Source organism: Pelophylax lessonae (assembly GCF_965119305.1).
Source record: "Pelophylax lessonae genome assembly, chromosome: 1".
Taxonomy (NCBI): Eukaryota; Metazoa; Chordata; class Amphibia; order Anura; family Ranidae; genus Pelophylax; species Pelophylax lessonae.
Genome location: NC_138768.1, coordinates 390,681,294 through 390,702,339, shown reverse-complemented (window position 1 = coordinate 390,702,339; position 21,046 = coordinate 390,681,294). Strand labels below are relative to the sequence as shown.

General features: G+C 37.6%; 1 protein-coding gene across 6 annotated transcripts in view; it reads left to right on the top strand.

Moving 5' to 3' along the window:
* The window catches only part of NFIB (nuclear factor I B), a 402,638-nt gene that overhangs the window by 341,067 nt on the left and 40,525 nt on the right, over window positions 1-21,046 (top strand). For all 6 annotated transcript variants that reach the window (XM_082244100.1, XM_082244099.1, XM_082244097.1 and 3 more), the window contains one exon: window positions 15,143-15,281. In XM_082244100.1, coding sequence (XP_082100226.1) covers window positions 15,143-15,281 — 139 coding nt within the window. The remainder of the gene's footprint in view (window positions 1-15,142; window positions 15,282-21,046) is intronic.

Genomic DNA, 21,046 nt, shown 5'->3' with positions numbered 1-21,046 from the left:
TTCCTTGTTTTCCGTCTCTCTGACTAAGGTCCCTGTTACCCTGTAAAAAATTAAGGGCTAAATCTACCCAGTGTGGACGCAAGCAGCAATGAAATATTGAAAGAAGGCATAACACTTCTCCACTCTCCAGAAGCTAAAATAAAACAAACGTCTTTTGGTGAATCACTGTATATTAGTGCACTGAAGGCAAATTAAGGTTTGATTCACACTGCTGGGATGCACTTTTGATGCGATTTTCAATATGACTAAGTAGTGTGACTTTAATGTGACTTTGGATGTGGTTAACATATTCTATGGAGCCAAATCACACTGAAAATTGCACCCCATTGATTACATTGATGTGAGTGGGCACCATTGAAAACTCAAGTCGCATCAGAAATACACCAGTGTGAACCAGCACTAAGTGCAGGTTCTGTTATTATATCACTTTTCACATTTGGACAGATATAATGAGATTTAAAGAAACATGTGGAATACCAAGCAATTAGCTGAAACTTTTTAATTCATCAGATTCCTCTACTGATACAGATTTCTCTTTTATGATCACTTGCAGCATATGCGCAATAAGAAATAATTGTAACATTGTGCTTGTTAAAATAGCCTTCTTTATCAATGACTCTCTGGGGTCGATTTACTAAAGGCAAAATAGTCTGTGCATTTTACAAAGTGCAGTTGCTCCAGAGCTTAGTAAATGAACAGAAGCTCTTCTGACTTCCATCATCCAATCACGTGCAAGCAAAAAAGCTGTTTTTTTTCATTTTCCTTGCGTGATTGGGTATTCTTTGCAAAGTGAAGCTTTACCTCAATTACTAAGCTGCGGAGCAACTGCCCTTGCAGAGTGCAAATGCACATTGCAAAGTGCACACTCTATTGGCCTTTAGTAAATCAACGCCTCTGTGTACTTTTTATAGTTTTAATGTTACTTTGTGCAGGTGAGGTAAGTTACTGACTGAGGTGTCCAGCAATTCATGTTCTCAATTGTAGACTGTGAAAGATAGCATTATGGCTTTGCCACAATAAAGTTGTTTGAAAATAGTCAAGAGCAGGGCTTTTTTTCTCAGAAGAAAGGTGCAGGAACTCAACCACTACCCCCCCCCCCCCAAAACCCCTTCCCCAAACTGGTCAAAATTTTACTAACAGTGAGAAGGTTTTAAAGGGGCATCAAGTACCAGGAGTGCATTATGTACAGAGTGCAGAGTTTAGGGGTATGCTACGTGCAGTGTTGAGGGTGCGCTACACACAAGCCTTCTTCCACAGCTGCTTAGCACAGCATCCCTTGTCCACATCTCACTTTTACCCCTCTTCTTCTCTAGTACCTCCCCTCACACCGTAGATGGGTTTGCCTCTCTAATTTGTAGAGAGATCATCCAATGGAGGTGTCAGCATTCACACTGCACCCCAGGCACCGTCATCTCCTTTGTCCCCATCCTGCACTTGGAAAACACAGGAAGCCAGACCTCTGTGTTTACAAGTGCTAGTGATGAGCAGGAAGCAGTGGGTCTGAGTCAAAGGTGGTGGAACTGAGTTCCACCAAGTTCCAGCTGAAAAAAAGCCCTGGTTAAGAGTTTCAGGGAGCATGCATGAACTTAGGACAAGAACTTGTCCTTAAAAAACTGCACAACATCTGCTACTGACTGCCCTCTCTTGGCTGAGTTTCTGTCTTTGTGTGAGAAATGCATTCAAATTGTGCATATAAAACATAGCCTTTAAGGATACAGACCTTCACTAGTGTTATTTGATGGTTGTTATCACATGTAATCTTAGGTTGTATTGTTTCTTTATCTCTAATGCCAAGCATGACGACCAATTTATGATGTAGTTTTGTGTTCTTTAGAGATTCAGATTAGCATTTACTAACATTAACTTTTGTGCATTTATTATGCATTTTAATTTAGCTGTACATTAATAGACTAATTTAATAATTGAGTGCAAAAAATGGTGTACAGTAACCCATAGAAACTTAGACATCAGACATCTCTGAATCTAATAACAATCAAAAATAATGTAGTATAAAAAAAGGCAGACATTATGATTTACAACTGAGTATGTAGACTATACAGTAAGTCACATTCTTGATTGGAGCACATTTCACCCTTTTTCCTACTGTAAAGTGAAACACATTTTAATCTTTTCTTGCCTTTGCCATAGTGACCTCTGTCTACATTAGTGTCGTGATAGAGATTTTCAGTGTCTTTATTATTTATTGCAAAAACAAAGTTGGCATCAGCATAGGCAGATTTTTATTTGACAATTTAGCTTTCTCCAGACATTTTTATTAAACTAGTATAAAATTATATTGCTACTGTATAGTTTGCTGGCCAGTTGCATGCAAAGGACCAACGATATAAAAATAATAGGCGTATATTTTTCTGTATTTGTTCACAAACAGCCGTTAACATTTTAGAAGTGAAATTTACATGTTTTCAAACGATTTTAAATGTATTTTGCTGGACATCACATAAACTTGAGAAAAAAAAAGCGTGAAGAAGACATGTTAAAATGAAAGAATATAATTATTAATTGTCTTGCATATAAAGGTTTTGTTTTAAATACATCTAAATTGTAGCGATGTTCTCTTGTTTCCATTTTCTGCTATATATTTATGCTGCGGTATTGCTACATGTATATAATACACACCTAAGTATGTTTAACTTTATATAGTAGCATATGCAAGGAAAGACTTAAGGAAACTGTAGCCTACACAGGGCCTCAATGTTTAGGCAAGCAAAGTCTATGGTAATATCATGCAGCTGACTAAGCATTAAAACATGACCCTACTATGACTATGAGAAGAACATTTCCTAGAAATCTACAATGGTACGAACTGAAGCTTACTGCAAGTCCCTGATGTGGTTCTAAAGACATAAGGTGTTTTACCTTAACATTCTCTGTATTAAGGTTAAAAACCTTCTATGATCAACTCCCCCTCAGCCCTTCCTTAAATACTTACTTGGCTCCTTTTGATCTAGTGATGTGCTTGTCTGCAGCAGCGCTTATATTCTCTCCCTCTCTCTCACAGGCACAGAAACAGCAGTGGGAGCCATTGGCTCTTGCTGCTGTCAATCAAATCCTGTGAGGAAGGAGAGAAGGTGGGTCTGACCTGGGTTGTGAGTGTCTATAGATGCACACAGTTCAGCTCAGGGGCAAGCCCGCATGAGTACACCCATAGCAAGCGGCTTGCTATGGGGGAACTCAGAGAAGAGGAGTAGTAGAGAGGACCAGCGGGGGACCCCAGAAGAGGAGGTTCAGGGCCACTCTGTGCAATGCCGTTGCATAAAGCAGGAAAGTAAAACATTTTTATTATTTTATTTAAAAAATTAACATTTGCAACCTCTTTAAGCCTAGTCATCATTTTGCTTGAAGCAGAACTAAACATATTGATTTAACTGTTTAGCAAACTATATTCAAGGCATGCCATGGATAATAACTGTCACAGTTGCTTATTTTCTTAATTGAACTGTCACGCCATCAAATGGCTGGTGTTATATCTGATCACATGTGCAGCACCATGGCAACTTTGGGTCAAACAGAAGCTAAGATGGCAGACTCCTTGACTATAAAGGATAGAAGGGTTTTGTTTTGCTTTAAGCACTTTGAACTAGCTTGATATCCAACATAAAATTGCATCATGTTTGAGCTGTTAGGTAAAACAAGTCTCTGATTTTTAAAGTACTGGGTGTTAAAATCAAATCATATTAAAAAAAACTTAATAATAATAATACACTTTGCGCATTAAAGATTTTTATGGCTTCCTTGGATGAAAAAAAAAAACAAAATAGCCATTTTTATTATTTATTGGATACCTGCATATGGAGGCACATTCTAAACTGTATAGTTATCTAGTTTTACTGGAACTAAAATGACAGAATAACAGAAACTTGCTAGCTTTCATGGACATTTTCTTTTGGACCAGTTCATCTAATTTCTACCACAATAAGTATGAAAAATTTTATGTTGTTTGGTCCTGAATATTAATACATGACCATTAAAGTAAAACTACACTACATCCAACTACCACAAACCAAAAACTTTTTAAATGTATTCTTAATATTAAAAGCAACCCCCCCCCCCCATCTACCCATGTCTTCATGCTTTATTTTGCTGAGAAATCACTTCAAAGAACACCCTCTAGCATTTCTGCCTGTGGCCATCTTCAGTAAGGGCAAATGAGTCATGTAGCATTTACTTCCTGGAATGCATCTGCCCTTAGCTCAGCCATGCAGGCAGGAGGGTGTGCTTAGCTGAGAAAACCTCTCCTCCCCTCCTAAAGACTCCTGGGATATATGACATCATTTGTCTAAGTCAGGGAATCAGGAAGTTACAGCTTAAGAATTAAAAATAGTCAATGTTTATTAGTGAGAGTAAAGTTCAGTTTTAAGGTGTATCTTTATCCAATCTTTGTTTGGATAAGGTGGGGGAAGGGTTAGACTCACCCCTCTATTTGTATTGTAAACTATTGTCACAAGAAAGCAATGGGAAATCCAACATTTTAGAGTTGTCCCCTGAAAAAGATTTAAGGGGAAGACTTCCGAGGGGGTGGGGGACATATGGTAATTTGTGAGATTTCCTCTAACTTCCTGTTGGATCTCTTGGACAGGAAGTGAAGAGAAATCTCCCCAGTGGTACACAGAGTGCCAAAATAAACTATCAGAGGGTTTAATCCTTCTGCACTTTATTTAGTTCTATAAGTGTTGGATATACAAACACGTAGCAGTTATCATGGGCCATGCTGTAATCTTTGCATTAGCCAAAACCTGGACTGTCCATTGTTGGCTAAATTAGGTTACAGTTAACTTGCATTGTTTACCTTGATCTGAATATCAATCTTTATTTATTGGCTGTTTCTTGACAACCAAGTGTAAACATTTACAGAAGTATAGTATTCCTATAGATAAAAACCATCACTCTGTCGGTGCAGAATTCACAAACATACCAAACAAGATTTGTGAACAGTTCAATCATCATAGAAGTCAGGGCATCTGGGGATGCAAGTTACAACAGCAGGATTGCAAGATGTGCTGACAGCACAGCTATCCTGGCATGGTACTCAATGTGATACAGAGGACAGTGCTGCAAAAAAGGTCAGAAAGCAAAGCATCTGCTGTTAAGTGAGGTAACAGCTGTAAAACGTCTCAGAGGGCCTGACGAAACATACTGTGCTCTGTGGTTTGTTTGGCTTCAATACATGCAATAATATGTGTAAGGCTTGTGTCTGCAGAAGAGATCACACTGTGTGTAGTCTGTAATAGACCTAATCAGCCTATGAATTTACAGCTCAAGGCTTTCATAAACAATGCTGATGTAATATTATGCATAAAAAGTAACGTGAAAAATTTAATATTATAAATAATAATAATTATCATATGGTCATGTTTTGGCCTGTTTGGTTAAATTACCAGTTTGCAGGTAAATTGTTTTTTTTTTTTTTATCATCCTCACTTATGTGCTCCCAAATGCAGCTTCTCTGCAGTTTGACTACAAATGTACTGCACCTAAGTTACTGTACTCAATGGTGCTGAGTATATAGGTGTAACAAAAAAATAGATGCAGCATAATAAGAGCATTGAGACCTTGGAAAATGTAAACATCCCTAATAGTATTCACTAAACAGAGACCTGTATTTTCAACTTAGTTGGAATAATGTTGGCATTAATGTGTGATACATTAAGGCAGCCCATTCATTTAGAATGTGCTGCCCTGCATGGCAACAAAAAAAAAAAGATCTTGTGTTACCACAATGCATAGGTTTGAGGGGGTACTCATACATTTCAACCAGGTTGATAGAGATTTTGTTGTGACTGCGGTTGTGGTGGTAGTGTCCTTTGTGGTTTGCTGTTCATTAATAATATAAACCTTTAGATCTAACATAATTCTGATTGCAGGGCTGTAGTGCAGACAAGGCAAGAGCGTACCAGACTGCTGCAGAGAGACCACTGTTCTCATACAGAAAACAGCAATCTTTCATCTGCAGCTAAATGCCAAGTTTTAGGCTTTTTTGCTGCCACTAGGGTTGATTTAAACAAGAAAACCAAAGGTAGAACAAAACAACGTATTTTAGTATACTTAACTGTACAATAAAAAAATTTTGTTTTAGGTTGTGGTTTAATATCAATTTAAGGAAATGCTAAAAAATGGTCAAGTTATTTTTGTAAAGAAAAAAAATCTTTCTTCCAAGAAAAGATAAACTATTAAGAATAGGATGTATGTGATATGATATCATCAAGGCAGAAAGTACACTATTTTCATACTGAAATATATCAGCATTTTCAGTATCAAAGGACTGCTGCTCACAGGACTGGAGATGGAAATGCAGATACCATGCCAGTTTTTACCTAGAATGAACTGTTCCTCTCCAGCCATGCTCAGTAATGCTTTCATTTAGATTGTTAGGACAAGCAACTGAGCTGTCTTGTAGTCCCCACAGCAATTTTGTGGTGTAATTACATTACCACTGCACTGATTATAGTGAAACAGCTATGTCATTCAATTGAATATGTAGGGGAAAATGAGTTTAGTGCAACACAGCTCATGTTGATTTCAATGAAAAACACAAAGAGGGAATTTTCCTTTTATGCTTTTAACTACAACAAATTGTAACAACCAAAAAAACATGCATTGAGCAAGCTGTGCATTCCACTGCCCATTTACATGATTGGTGGTTGGACATTGTGGTAAAGTGATAGTATTGGCTCTAACAGTGATCTCATGATGCTGTAAATACAAAGATTCAGCTATAAAACATATGACTAGCAATCTGATTTCAAAAACATTTGCAAAGACGGGGCATATACTTACCAAAGTCAAACTTTCTGGGCTCATGAGACATTATTTTTTTTTCATGTTTATATCATATCTTCGTCTGGTCCAAACCAATAGAAAACTAACATTTGTTTTAAAAAAACTCAAAAAGTGGCTCTGATCTAGCTAGATGTAATTAAAAAACACATTCACCAAAAAAAAACAAAAAAAACAAAATATATGTAAGATTTGCACATTAGTCATACATTTAATATATGCAGTTCAGTGAAATCTCTGTAGTGAGGCCAAGATGGCCTTGTGTTGTAACTGTAAGATACATCATTTTGAAAAACTGTAGCAACATGGAAGCAAAGTCACATACACATTTTTAGCAGTTGTGGGACCATGTCTAAAGTGCCTAGCCAGCTTTTTCCACAGTGATGTACAGAAAATAAATAATAATAATAATCATTCAGACATCTATCAGCTGTGTTGCAGTGCCATCTGAACCTCCTGGGATTTTCCTCATAATTTTGTAGATTGTGTGCACTTGTTCCCTTATCTTTAGAGAAAAAGGCCTGCTATATAAAAGTTTAAGACAGCTGGTCTACATAGGGAAAAAAATGGTAAGACATGTTATTATCCATCCATAGTGTTTTTGGGCTTGGCAATGGACAAGTAAATTTTCCCCCTTTTTATTTTAAAAAATAATTCTTCCTATCCCTAATCCTGATTGTTGCCAGCACCCAAGCCATGAGATTTATAGTTTGTATATCTAATGTGATTGACTGAATATACTGGAAAGCAGAGGCATAGTCTTTATTTATAAATAAAATAAAATGTTGACATTGAAAACACCTTTTAGCTTTTAGAGCCCATTCAGACAGGGGAGACACGACTTGCTGGGGCGACCAGTGAAGTGCACCGCGACCTCGGCGCGACATGCACGGACTTCATATAATTGAAGTCAATGCAAGTCGCCTCCAGGTCGCCCCAAAGTAGTACAGGACCCTTTTTCTAAGTCGGAGCGACTTGTGTCACTCCTATTAGAACGGGTCCTGTGCTAATCAATGGCAGATGACTGACTGTGACTTGTCAGACGACCAAGTCGCCTGACAAGTCGCGCTAGTGTGAATGGACCCTCAAACATCTATTAATAAGTCTTTTTACCCACGATTTAATCAACCTTTGCCCCAAAATCACCTGTTTTCCTAATAAAATATTTTATGAAAATTGATGAATGTTGGGTGAAAGTTGTTTGGTTCTTGGATGAAATAGTCGCCTTAGTGTTGTAACTATTGTCTTGGATTCTATTAATAAAAATAACAAAAGTTTGATGCACCCACGTGAAAATCTAGAAACATTATGAAGAAGAATCAGATGTTTTTTTTCTTAGGAATCACAAATAAATCTCATGTCAGTCTAGATGAGCTGTCCAAGGGAAAGCCACATCTGATAGTTAATAATTGTGTGATATTGTCAAAAAATATGAATGTGTTTGATTCAGTTTTTCAGTAGTTTGACAGTATATGCAGTTAACCTTGGGATCACCAGGATTGTAAAAAAAAAAAAAGAATAGGAGTTTCCTAGTGCATTGATGCTGCAGAGATAAGCCCGTTTCATATTGTAAAGGCTATGGAAAGCTTTGACATACTAGACTGAAAAAAAATCTTACAATGCTTTACAAAATGGGCCTAAACAGTGCTATCCATAACATTTCTCTATTTGGAGAACACCAGTGGTTCATAGTAATAAATATACGGCAATAACAAATAGTCTAATGTTGTTTTCTCAGGGGAATTATGGTCACTATAGCACATAAATCGTTACTGGGGTCCTAAATAAAAGAAAAGACCTAATGAAAAATCAAGTCCTCTCATCTGCCTAAAGCGTAGAAATCTGTTCTTGGTGCAGTTACTTCCTAAATTGTTCACAGCTGTAAAAATAAGTTTTCAAGTCATGCAAAATATATGTACTGTATATATACATTCAACGGCCACTTTATTAAGTACACCTGTTCAAATGCTTGGTAACACAAATTACTAATCAGCCAATCACATGGCAGCAACTCAATGCCTTTAGGCATCTATACGTGGTGAAGACGATTTGCTAAGGTTCAAACCTAACATCAGAATGGGGAAGAAAGTAGATTTAAGTGACTTTGAACGTGGCATGGTTGTTGGTGCCAGATGGGCTGGTCTGAGTATTTGAAAAACTGCTGATCTACACACAATCATCTCTAGAGTTTACAGAGAACAGTCTGAAAAAGAGAAAATATCAAGTGAGCGGCAGTTGTGTGGAGGAAAATGTTAGCCGAGAAAAGGCAGACTGGTTTGAGATGATAGAAAGGCAACAGTAACTCAACCACTCATTACAACCAAGGTATGCAGAATACCATCTCTGAATGCACAACACCTCGAACCTTGAAGCAGATGGCCTACAGCAGCAGAAGACCACAGCGGGAGCCACTCCTGTCAGCTAAAAACAGGAAACTGGGGCTTCAATTCACACAGGCTCACTAAAACTGGACAATAGAAGATTGTAAAAACATTGTCTGGTCAGATGAGACTCAATTTCAGCTGCAACGTTCAGATAGTAGGGTCAGAATTTGGCGTAAACTACATGAAAGCATGGATCCATCCTGCCTTGTTTTAACAGTTCAGGGTGGTGGTGGTGTAATGGTGTGGGGGATATTTTCTTGGCAACCTTTGGACCCCTTAGTACCAATTGAGCATCATTTAAATGCCATGGCCTACCTGAGTATTGTTTCTGACCACGTCCATCCCTTTATGACTGCAGTGTACCCATCTTCTGATGGCTCCGTCCAGCTGAATAATGCACCAAGTCACAAAGCTCAGATCATCTCACCGCTGGTTTCTTGAACATGACAATGAGTTCACTGGCCTCCACAGTCAATAGATCTCAATCCAATAGAGCACCTTGGGGATGTGATGGAATGGAAGATTTGCGTCATGGATGTGCACCCGACAAATCTACAACAACCTGATCCTATCATGTCAATATAGACCGAAATCTCAGAGGAATGTGTCCAACATCTTGTTAAATCTATACCATGAAGAATTAAGGCAGTCCTGAAGGCAAAAGGGGGTCCAACCCGGTACTAGCAAGGTGTACCTAATAAAGTGGCTAGTGTGTGTGTGTGTGTATGTATGTATATATATATATATATATATATATATATATATATATATATATATATATATATACATACTTTTATTTTTTTAAGTTGTGTTCAAATCAGGTTAAGGTGTCCTAAAAATGCTTAGCAGACTTAAGGCCCGTACACACGATAAGAAAATCTGAAGGGAAATTTCGTCCGACGACCGATCTGCCGATTTTCGGATTGTTAGTATGGTGCTTTCGACAGCAGACTCCGACTTTTTGGCCGACAAAATCCTGATGTGCAGGCTATATAATTTTTGTTGTCCGTCAAAACAACGTCCGATTTTCGTCTCATTAGTACAGATTTCGTCTGAAAAAAATCTTAAGAGCAAGACTAGGCATGCTCAGAGACGAAAGAAAACATACAAAACAATCCAGCACATGACATTACTTCTGAAGTAGAATTCTGTCGTACAGGAAAATTCGTATGAAAATAACCTCTTCACTTTCCACATCAGACTAGCATGCCACAAAAAAAAAAAAATGGACGACAGATTGTTCGATAATCTGATCGTGTGTATGGGGCTTAAGATCTGGGCAGGCAATTTACTTTAATGCAGTGGGGAATGGTCTTATTAGTTTGTTCTTCTTAGTTTATTGTGAAGATGTCCATTTTATTTACCACTAACATATTGTGCACCACTTAAAATGTTTCCTGTTAAGTACAGTGATATAATCTGTGTAATTTGAATACTTGGAGATTTACCAAGTCTAAGAAAGTGTCTAACGGAAACGTAGAGATTCTGTGTATGGGTTTTGTTGACTTATCTTGGTCACTGAATGTTCAGCTAATTATTTAAAACAATATGGCTTTTTTCCAGCAAATGTGTTTCCTTTGGGTTAGTCCTTATCATTGCAACATACAATTCCAAATAGTCCTGTGCCTACTTTTTGAGCAGAAAAACATTAATTTACCTTATTTCCACATGAGCCCTGCACTTTTATTATCAGGCTTTCAGAGCTGGATATAGCTTAAGTATTTATAATGTAAAATAGCAAGAGGTCGTCATGGCCAAAACAGTGATTACAAACTTGATTAGCATCCAAGACAAATGGTGTACCCCAAGGCAGCCCCAAAGCTGTGATCACAACTGGCTCCAGAGCTTGCCAAGCAGCCAGATGCCTTTATTGGAAAGCTCTTTGCTGCAGTTTAGCACCTGAGTCCTGAGCAAGAGAAAAAGTCTGACCTCGCACTCCCACGTGACGCCAGACCATTGCCGGAGAATGCTGCGTCAATAAATGATAAAAAATCTGTCCATGTTATTATTATCTTCTCCAACTTGCACGCCACACTTGTAAAAATATATTCCGGGCCTTCCAAATTTCCTCTAACATGGCACAAAGCAAAACACACAAACATCTTTTTGTTTGAAATAAAATGTTGTCTAATCCAAATGAAAATGTGTTTGTTTTCTTTTTGACTCATGTTTTATTGAAAAATTCCAGTCCAAATAATAAAGGAATAGTAGTAATAATATTTACCATCACATTATATATTTACACAGGGTGAAGTTAAACAAAAAGGCAGCCGTTCCATCTGTACTGACCTTTTTCCTGACCAAGTGCTCTGTGTTAGCATTTTAGTGGCAACAGAATCAAAACATATTTTCAGATCTTTTCCTTAAAGATATAGTCATATATTAATAGAAGGTTGTACAATGTTAACTATTTTTAGAAATAAAAAAAATAAATAATTTAAGGGACATCTAAGTAGCTAGTAGAGCTTTATTTTAAGGAACAAGAATTTATATTGGACGTATGTGTGTTTATAATATCCTTCTAGAATCAGTACCATAATGCAGGATTCAGCATGAGAAACATGTATATTGGGCAGTTGTTAATTACAGGTTAATATTTCATCTGAAAACAGCAATTTTTGTCTGTTCTTAACAGCGTTGCTTTTGTCTGAGTCCTATTGCCAAGTTAACTTTGGCATATAACTAGAATATATTATGCTGTTGCTAAATTGTATCAGCCCACTGGATGATAAGAAAATAACAGTTCCATGCATGACCAGTTTTAGATATATTCTTTTAAATGTTCCATCCATCAAAATGTTAAAATTAGCCATTAAAATGTATAGGGGGGTGAGCAGCTTAAAAATTCTAAGCTTTGGTTTTTTTTTACACTTCCCAACTGCTGAAAATCTCTTTATTACAGGCTGCTTGGTGCTGTGGGAAGGGTATCACCTCTGCAGTTTAAACATGGGAGTATTCCAGATCCTTTGTATCAGCACTTAGTCCATTAGTTGGTCAGGGGACTGCATTGTCAGATTGGTAGCATCACCCTCTGGTTCTCTGGCTGCACCCTTCATCCAGTTCTATATGATTTAGCAAAATCTACATGATTTGCAAAGAAAATCATCATGCTGCCCTTGGAATCAGCTGATTTGGCTGGATTTGCTTTTTAATCCTAATGGAGTACTACATAATGGTACCCAAAGACAGTCATTTATTTGTTATTTGAGTCTGCCCATGTTGTAAGTACTGGTCCAAAATCCAGTTGTCTGAGAGTAACCTCAGACTTTACTAGCTAACGTCAGTACCAATATATGAATCTTACTGTGGTTTGTCTTTTTGTGTTTATGTACACGAATTGCAGATTAATATTTAATAATATTAATAATAGTTTTCTTTTAATGACTATAATTTTCTTTCCAGAAGATCCCAGAAACATAGCTAAGCACATCTAGACCAAAGACATGTGGAAAACATATCTTAACCACTTTTGAGTTGGAAGGTTTTACCCCCTTAATGGCCAGGCCATTTTTTGCGATATGGCACTGCGTTATTTTAACTGACAATTGTGCAGTCATGCGACACTGTACTCAAATAAAATTGATGTCCTTTCCCCCCCCCCCCCCACACACAAATAGAGCTTTTTTTTGGTGGTATTTGATCACCTATGCGATTTTTATTTTTTTCAGCATAAACGAAAACAACAACAACTTGTTGCTATAAAACATTCCCAATAAATAAAAAGAAAATGTAAAAATCAAATGTTATCATAATTTTAGGCCAATGTGTATTCTGCTACTTATATTTGTTAAAAAAAAAAAAATCACAATAAGTGTATATTGATCAGTTTGTGCAAAAGTTATCGCGTCTACAAACTAGGGGAAAGATTTATGTCATGTTTAGTTTTTTATTTTATTTTTAACTAGTAATGGTGGCAATCAACGATTTATAGTGGCACTGCAACATTGCGGCGGACAGATCGGAGACCTAACTGACATTATTGAGACTTTTGGGGGGGGCAGTGAAATAAATACAGTAATCAGTGCTAAAAATATGCACTATTACTGTACTAATGACACTGGCAGGGAAGGAGTTAACACCAGGGGCGATAAAAGGATTAAATGTGTCCCTAGGAGATGCTTTCTAACTGTGCGGGGGATGGACTTGCTGGATGAACACAATAAAACCTAAATAGGAGGAACACAGGATCCCTGTGTTTATCACTGACAGAACAACGGTCTGCTGTGTTTACATCAGCAGACCGCTGTTCTGTCTGCACGGGGAGCGATTGTGGGTGCCCGGCGCTGATTGGCTCCCCCTATGGCCAATCGGCGTGTGCGCGCGCCCCCACTAGCTGTTTCGTAACATGACATACAGGTAAGTACAGCGGCTGGTCGGAGAAGTGGTTAATCTGCACTTTGCCCTTTTTTCCCCTAACATAATTTCTTAAAATGCTTGTAGTGATTTTTTTGTGTGTCTGAATTACTCTATTGTAATGGAATTCTATGTAGCTGGTATAGTATTTTCTATTGTTTTGTCTTTTGTGACAGTTTCAATAGACACATTAACAACTGCTGCTAGTCTGGCTGACAGTATGTATGGTTACAACTTTCCCTCTGTTCAGTTTTAACTCTATTTTACTCTTGAATGTCACTTCAATTCATTTCTTTTAGAAGAGATTTCATTATTCTTCCTAGGCTAGGATTAAGCTTCTGGGCATACATTGGGAAATGTGAAAGCTGTAAATCTGTTGATTTCAGAAATTGCCTATTAGGTTGTTAATTGTGATGTTTTTTAATAGACAAGCATATTAATCTTATAAAGAATCTTTTATATTTTTGCTTAGAGGACTATTTTCCAACGCTAGCATACTTGAATCTCCGTTATGGCTTAAAGTGAAACTGTTGGTTTAAAACATCTATACCCTGTATCTTGCGTCAAGTATGCTGTGTAAACTGGACAAAGCACTGTGGTTTCCCAAGCCTGCCAACTTAGATAGGGCACCAAAAATCACATGCGAGTTATATGTATATCAGCTAATGTTTGGTCTGTCAGTGCAAAAAAACTCAGTGAGCCTGAGTTCACACTAAAATGGGTTTCCAGCCATATAATGCTCTCAACATTTATAATGAGACCATAGCCAATGTAGACTTGTAATACAAATCAGTGTGGTCCATTTATAACTCTGTCTTGCAGTCCCACGTGTTGTGGAAAAAGCAGGCTGGATGAGTTTTACAGGATTAGCATTATGTTTAAAGGGTTTACACAAACTAATGGTAATGCAGAAGGACCGTATATTGTGTATTTTACTTTGTTTCAGTCTTTTCTATGCTGCAAAACCAATACGAAAACAGCTGATACCAGTGTGACTTCTTAGCGCATAGACATATGCATCTGGGCAACATATATATGCATGTCTATTAATATAGATTTCTAAAAAAAAAAACATTTGCATGCAGATCCAAACTGTTTTTTATATTTGTGCCTAGCTGCAGTGAAAATCTCTAGATTTGCATAGAGTTTGAACATGAAACTCCTTCCTGAGCAGACTGGAGCTTGGATAACTTCTGTGTCATAGCCAATTAAAAGATATAGTGGTTTAAACTGAGAGACTGGCTTTTTATCATCTAATATGGCCTTATAGGCAGCTTTCACTGCACAAATCTGTATGATCTCTGTGACAGCAAACAGCAGGGAACTTAACTTTGGTAAAGTTATTCCTAAAGGTAAATACATTTACAGTCCTGAGGCAAAATGTGTAGAACACTGAAATAACTTGAACAGTGTTTGATCACAGGCACCCAGGGAACTTGTGATGAGAGCGGAAAGAATGGTGGCTCAAGACCTGTTCAATTAAAGATTGTGATAACAGTAAATGTTCCAGCCTTTCTTGTTAAATTAATCTCTTTGATTAATGCTGAATTACCTTCATAATGAGTGAAAACTCATACTAATGTTTTCTAATCACTATAATTTCTTTACAGCCCAACAGCAGCGGGCAAGTCGTTGGGAAGGTGCCTGGCCACTTCACTCCAGTGTTGGCCCCATCACCCCATCATGGTGCAGTTAGACCAGTGACACTGACCATGACTGACACAAAGCCTATCACTACATCCACTGAAGGTGCGGTAAATTCACTAACAATGGCATGTTATAAACCATTTTTGTATGAAAACGTTATCCTAATTGTACAGTATAGGACACAGGCTTGTACATACAAGTGATTAGACATTAGCAAAGCTTTTGATAACCCCACTCCATGGGTCCTTAGTTATCTGTTAATGTCCTAAGGTGATGGTTTTCTTTTTCTTTGCAGAGAAATCACTGTTAGCTTAACTAGTTCATTATTTTATCTTCAGATTCTTCAATCAACACTATAGTGATATCCTTCACTGCCTTCTAAGCACTGACCTATTACCTGCATTATGTATGAATTTAATTTTAACATTCCCTTACTATCCTAATGCAGGTGTCTATCATCTTGCATATTTATTTTTTAAACCTTCCTTATGACCGGCAGTGACATAGCAGTTTCTAGCACTATTTGACTTTTGCTCATATATTTTGCCTTTAGAACAGAGCAAATGTCTCCCTTAAGACTCTTATCAGTAGCCAGTAGCTGGGAAACCAATGGGACTTTGTACTGTTTAAATGTATTATGCATCTTTAAATGAACATTGTTAATTTAAGTTATTTAGTAAAAAGCAAAACTGTGCTATTCAAAAATAAAAAATTGTGTGCATATAACAGCAGCAACTCTTCTGTGAGACACACACACAGCATAAAAATCATAATTCAAATAAAGTTGTGCTTAAAACATAAAAAGAAATGAAGACCGTCCAAAGAGTGATATAACAAAGTCCATATAATCACAAAGTGCACTCTTCATCACTAGAAAGATATGTGATCCCTTGTGAAAAAAAGAGCCTCCACCTCATAAATTGGCTGCTTACCAAATATTATTGACCTCCTATCATGGAAGGTCTCTCTTGCCTGTGGCTATAGCCCAGCCTAGGCCTCTGTTCAATCAAGGGGACTTAGGTTGAAGAAAATGAAACCCGCCACTCTTGAGGAGACTCGGTCATAGATAACCCCAAAAGAAATAAAGCTTCCATAGCAAAAATATATTATAATGTTTAATGGGTATATAAAGGTTACACTTCCATAAAACACTTGAAAAAATGCATAGAATAAAAGCCGGCCGGCTATAAACAGCAGCCCATCCTTCCGGGATTTGCACAAGCGAGTCAAGGTCAGCACGTCACTCCTCCCGAAGACTTTCATCGCAATCTGACATTGTCCTGGGGCACTGGCGGCACACTGTCTCACCACTATATGTACAAAAAGGACAGCAACCACAATTCGATCTGAGCATTGGACGATAGTTATCTCTATTTCTGCCATCTTGTAAAAAGGCAATACCTATGAAGTCGCCCTAAGGTACAAAAGAAAAAACTGCATCCTATTACAATGACCTAAAGGGCCTTAAAAGTAATTACACAAACCTGTTGTAAATAAGTAGAGAGTGTGGATACACTCTAACTGACTCTGGTTTGAGCAGTGTCTATTATATCTCGTCTGCTCTACAGTGGCTTTTATAGGTAGCAGGAAGTCACTAATTCCCTCATAAGGGGCCACCTATAACTGGACTAAAGAGGGGCCCCTTGTGGAAATACCTAGTATTATTGATATACTCACTACAAAAAATATAGTGTCAGAAAAACTATACATTTTTTTTTTAAATAAAAATCAGAATAAAAGTAGATCATGGCCATATTGTGGATAGCATACTACCATAAAGGTGATGGGCGTACTGTCAGGGTGTTCTATTTTGCCATCTCCAAAAAAAAAAAACATTCCAAAAAATAACAATTAGATATAAAAATATCACATTTATTTTATTATTAAGGTGGCTTCCACACCTAAAACTTAAAGGCTCACATTCACAGGGACCTTAAACTACCCTATATAAAGGGACACACTTAAAAAAAAAAATGCATAGTTGTGAAAAATTATAACCAACGATTGATGTCAAAACTCAGGTCGAGTTTACAAAAACTGTATTAAAAACTCTGTACCAAACAACCACTTATGTCCCCCTAAGTCTCCTTGATTGGACAGAGGCCTAGGCTGGGCTATAGCCACAGGTGAGAGAGACCTTCCGTGATAGTAGGTCAATAATATTTGGTAAGCAGCCAATTTATGAGGTGGAGGCTCTTTTTTTCACATTGGATCACATAACTTTCTGGTGATGAAGAGTGCACTTTGTGATTATATGGACTTTGTGATATAACTCTTTGCACTGTCTTCATTTCATTCTATGTTTTAAGCGCAACTTTGTTTGGATCATAATTTAAGTTATTGTTAAAAAAATAGACAGGCCCATTTCCATAGGAAAAGTGCTTCATTATACTGTACATGCAATAAGAACACCTGTTAGCTGAATTGGAGAGAATAATACAAGAGGTCCCCACTTTTGGCAGACGTCTCACCTCCTGTCATTCTCAATGTGACATCTGTGCCTCAAAGGCCAACCTAACCCAACAATAATTACATATTCTATATAAGCATAGGCAAACACATATCATCAGATGCAGCCAAATGAGCCAGATGAATTCAGCAGTTGATAAGCCCAATGTGGAAACCAAAAGCCAGTTTTAGGAAGACTGGGAATATGTGCTTTCATTAACTAAAAGGCTAAAAATTGATTCAGCCTGCACTTTTTGGCATATTGGCCATCTGGCACCTGGGTTTTTCTAGTTCCATATAACATATAATCAGTAAATATATCTGCGTCATGTTGACTATAATGCTTGTGTTTTTGTTAGTATATATAAACATACTTTTACACATATTATGTTGGGTTTTCAAGTACTTCAGATCCATTATTCAAAGGACATATGTCAGTTACATGTGTCAATGAACTAGTTTCAGATGCACTGTACACCACAGAATTTTCCTTAAAGGGATTAAAAAATGAGCATGGTAGTGCACACATGAAGGGAAAATATAATTGTATATTTGGTATGTATGCGGCATTTTTCCCAAACTTCTGGAACTTCTGTTTGCTACTTTATAGTCATTTGCACAAAACAGAAGACACACTCTTCTTACAAAGGGCCAATGGAATTAGAAAATGCTGCTGGTAGCACTTACTGAGCCAGTCACAGAATAGCAGAAAAACCAGAACATGTTTTAATCTAAAGGGCAAGTAGTGGTGTTAAGAAACCTCCTTTATTAGTAATGCAGCGTGTTTTAGATGTTGTAGCTCAGACTTTTCCAGGTAAGGGTCCAGCTGCATTTTTTCTGGTTCCAATAGAAGTGAGATGATTTTTGCCAAATTCAGCCAATTCAAGTTGGAATTGAAAACTGTTTTATATCTGTGGGCTCCTTCACATACTGTATGTGTTACCCATTGGCTGATTAAACTCTGGGGAAGGATTAATCGTGTGGGCAAGATTTTCCTAGCCAAGTACTATTGTTGCCCTGGCTTAACCAGCACTGTAGACCAATATTAAGAACGCATATGAATGCCTTTGTCTTTCTATTGGTGTAAATCATTCAGTGTCTATAGGTATTTTAATTCTGAGGTAAAATTGTTACAACTCCCTCTTTATATATAATATGATTAGGCATACTTAACCATGAATAGTCTGCCTGCAGCCAAACTGTTACATGTTTCCATTTGTATAGCATAACTTTCAAAAAATATTTCAAAATAGCTGCTAACCTTTTTGAATGTTCTTTTTTGAATACTTCAGGACTGAAAACTCCTACTAAAGCCTGGTACACACAGGCAGTTTTTTTTTTAACCCAGCAGGCTGAACGAAAAAAAAAAAATAAATAAACAGAGGAGCTTGCTATTGTGTCCTGACAGGGGGACCCCCCACCAGTACACATCAGATGCTGATGGGCTGATGGTTTTCCGACATGCTCGTTTGACAGAAGCTGATCGTGAGAGTGTCAGACAAGAAACTGTACACACAGGCCGAAAATCGGCTGGTAATTGCCAAATTTACTGTTTTCGGACGATTTTAAGCCTGTGTATACCTAGCTTACCTTTTTCTGTAATATGTGTGGGGGCTAGTGAGTTATTGTTTACTATAATTTACCCTGTCTGTACTGTGCTGGCAGAATTCATTATCAGCTGTAAGCTAGATTCTAACACTGTCTATCCTAACAAAAGCTTAAAGATCTAGAAGCTGTGCGTTATGTTATAAGGGAAAACTCAGTTTCCCCGGTCTGTTATATGTTAATAAGGGAAATGTTAATAAGTAATTTTTTAAAAACATATTTTTTGGTATGCTGTAGGAATAATACCATAACACATAACAAATATATAGGAGGGTTGCCTGAAAATGTGAAAATACACTTTAGGGCCTCCTTTTTGAGGGACACAAGCTTAGAATTGCATGTGTCATAAAGCAGACTGCTCACAGTATGAAAGGGGTTAAGAGTCGCATCAAGAGATTAGCTTATATCCTCTAATTGAAGATTCCTTGAGGATGTAAAATGGTAAAAGGCATGCTAAATGCAAGTATGACAAATACTTGATTACATGGATAATAATATGGTTTTGGTAATATTGCTTGATAATGGGACCCTGTAACTGTGTGAAGAATGCCTAAATCGATACATGCATTTGTATTTTATTTCATCTTGTAAAATTCAAATTTTGATTTAATTTATTACACAAATGATTTATTCAATAGAGTGAAAACCTTTGTGAAAGTATACAACAGAAATTTGCATGATAGTAAAATTGAAAAATATTTAAAGAAGTATTATTAGCTAGCTAACTTCATGTCTTGAAGTAAAACCAGTAGCAAAGTTCATGCACCTGATTTCTAGGGTCCCAACCCTGTGACATTACCTTTATGTCTCACTCTTCTTATTGGAATGTACTTTTATTATTATTATTATTATTATTATTATTATTATTATTATTATTATACAGGATTGATATAGCACCAACAGTTTGCAGAGCGTTTTACAATATAAAGAGAAACAGTATGATTACAATACAGTTCAGGAGTAGAGAAAGAATAGGATTGTAAGCTCATGAAGGGGGTAATCTGATAGAGGTGGCCGAAATACAGTTTTCAGGTGGAGGTGGGGTAGGCTTCCCCTAATAAATGTGTGTCGTTAGTTAAGAAAGGGTAAATTCTGGAACTGTTGCAGCGGTTAAAGCGGCAAGATTTAGCCAATAATTGGATGTGGGCCTGAAGGAGAGGTCAGAGTCTAGGATTACACCTAGTACCCTGGTGTCTGTGCAGTCGTTTTCAATGGTAAAGTCACCAGGGAGGGATCAGGAGAAGGGCATTTTACAAGCTCAGTTCTGGGCCCCTTACACATTGGGGCAGGCTCCATTGAAATCCACCTGTTCAGTAGGGAATCTGTCTGCAGATACCAGCTTAGCAGGCGGATGGCTGGTCCATGTCTGCTCAGCATATGCAGAGTAGACACAGCCTGCTCTCTTCTTTGGGTGGTTTGATGAAAATGGACTGTCTGTTCGTTTATACCTGACTGCCATCTGATCCGCAAGACGAAAGGTGAACAGATCCCCATCCGTATGTTTTTAGCAGACAGAAACATATCGGATGTCGGTGGTTGTCAAGAGACACATCTTTGTTCATCGGTCCACCCATGTGAAAGGGCCCTTAGACAGATTGAGTTTAAGGAAATGGTGTGACATCCATACTGATATGTCACTCTGTAAATTTGTAATATGTGGGGAGATTGAGGGGGTGAGTTGGGAAGTAGAGAGAGAGATCTAGGTATCGTCAGCATAGATGCAGTATTGGAAGCCGTGGGAAGGTATCAACTGGCCCAGAGAAGAGGTGAAGAGAGATAATAGGAGGGCCCAAGGACAGAGTCTTGGGATACCT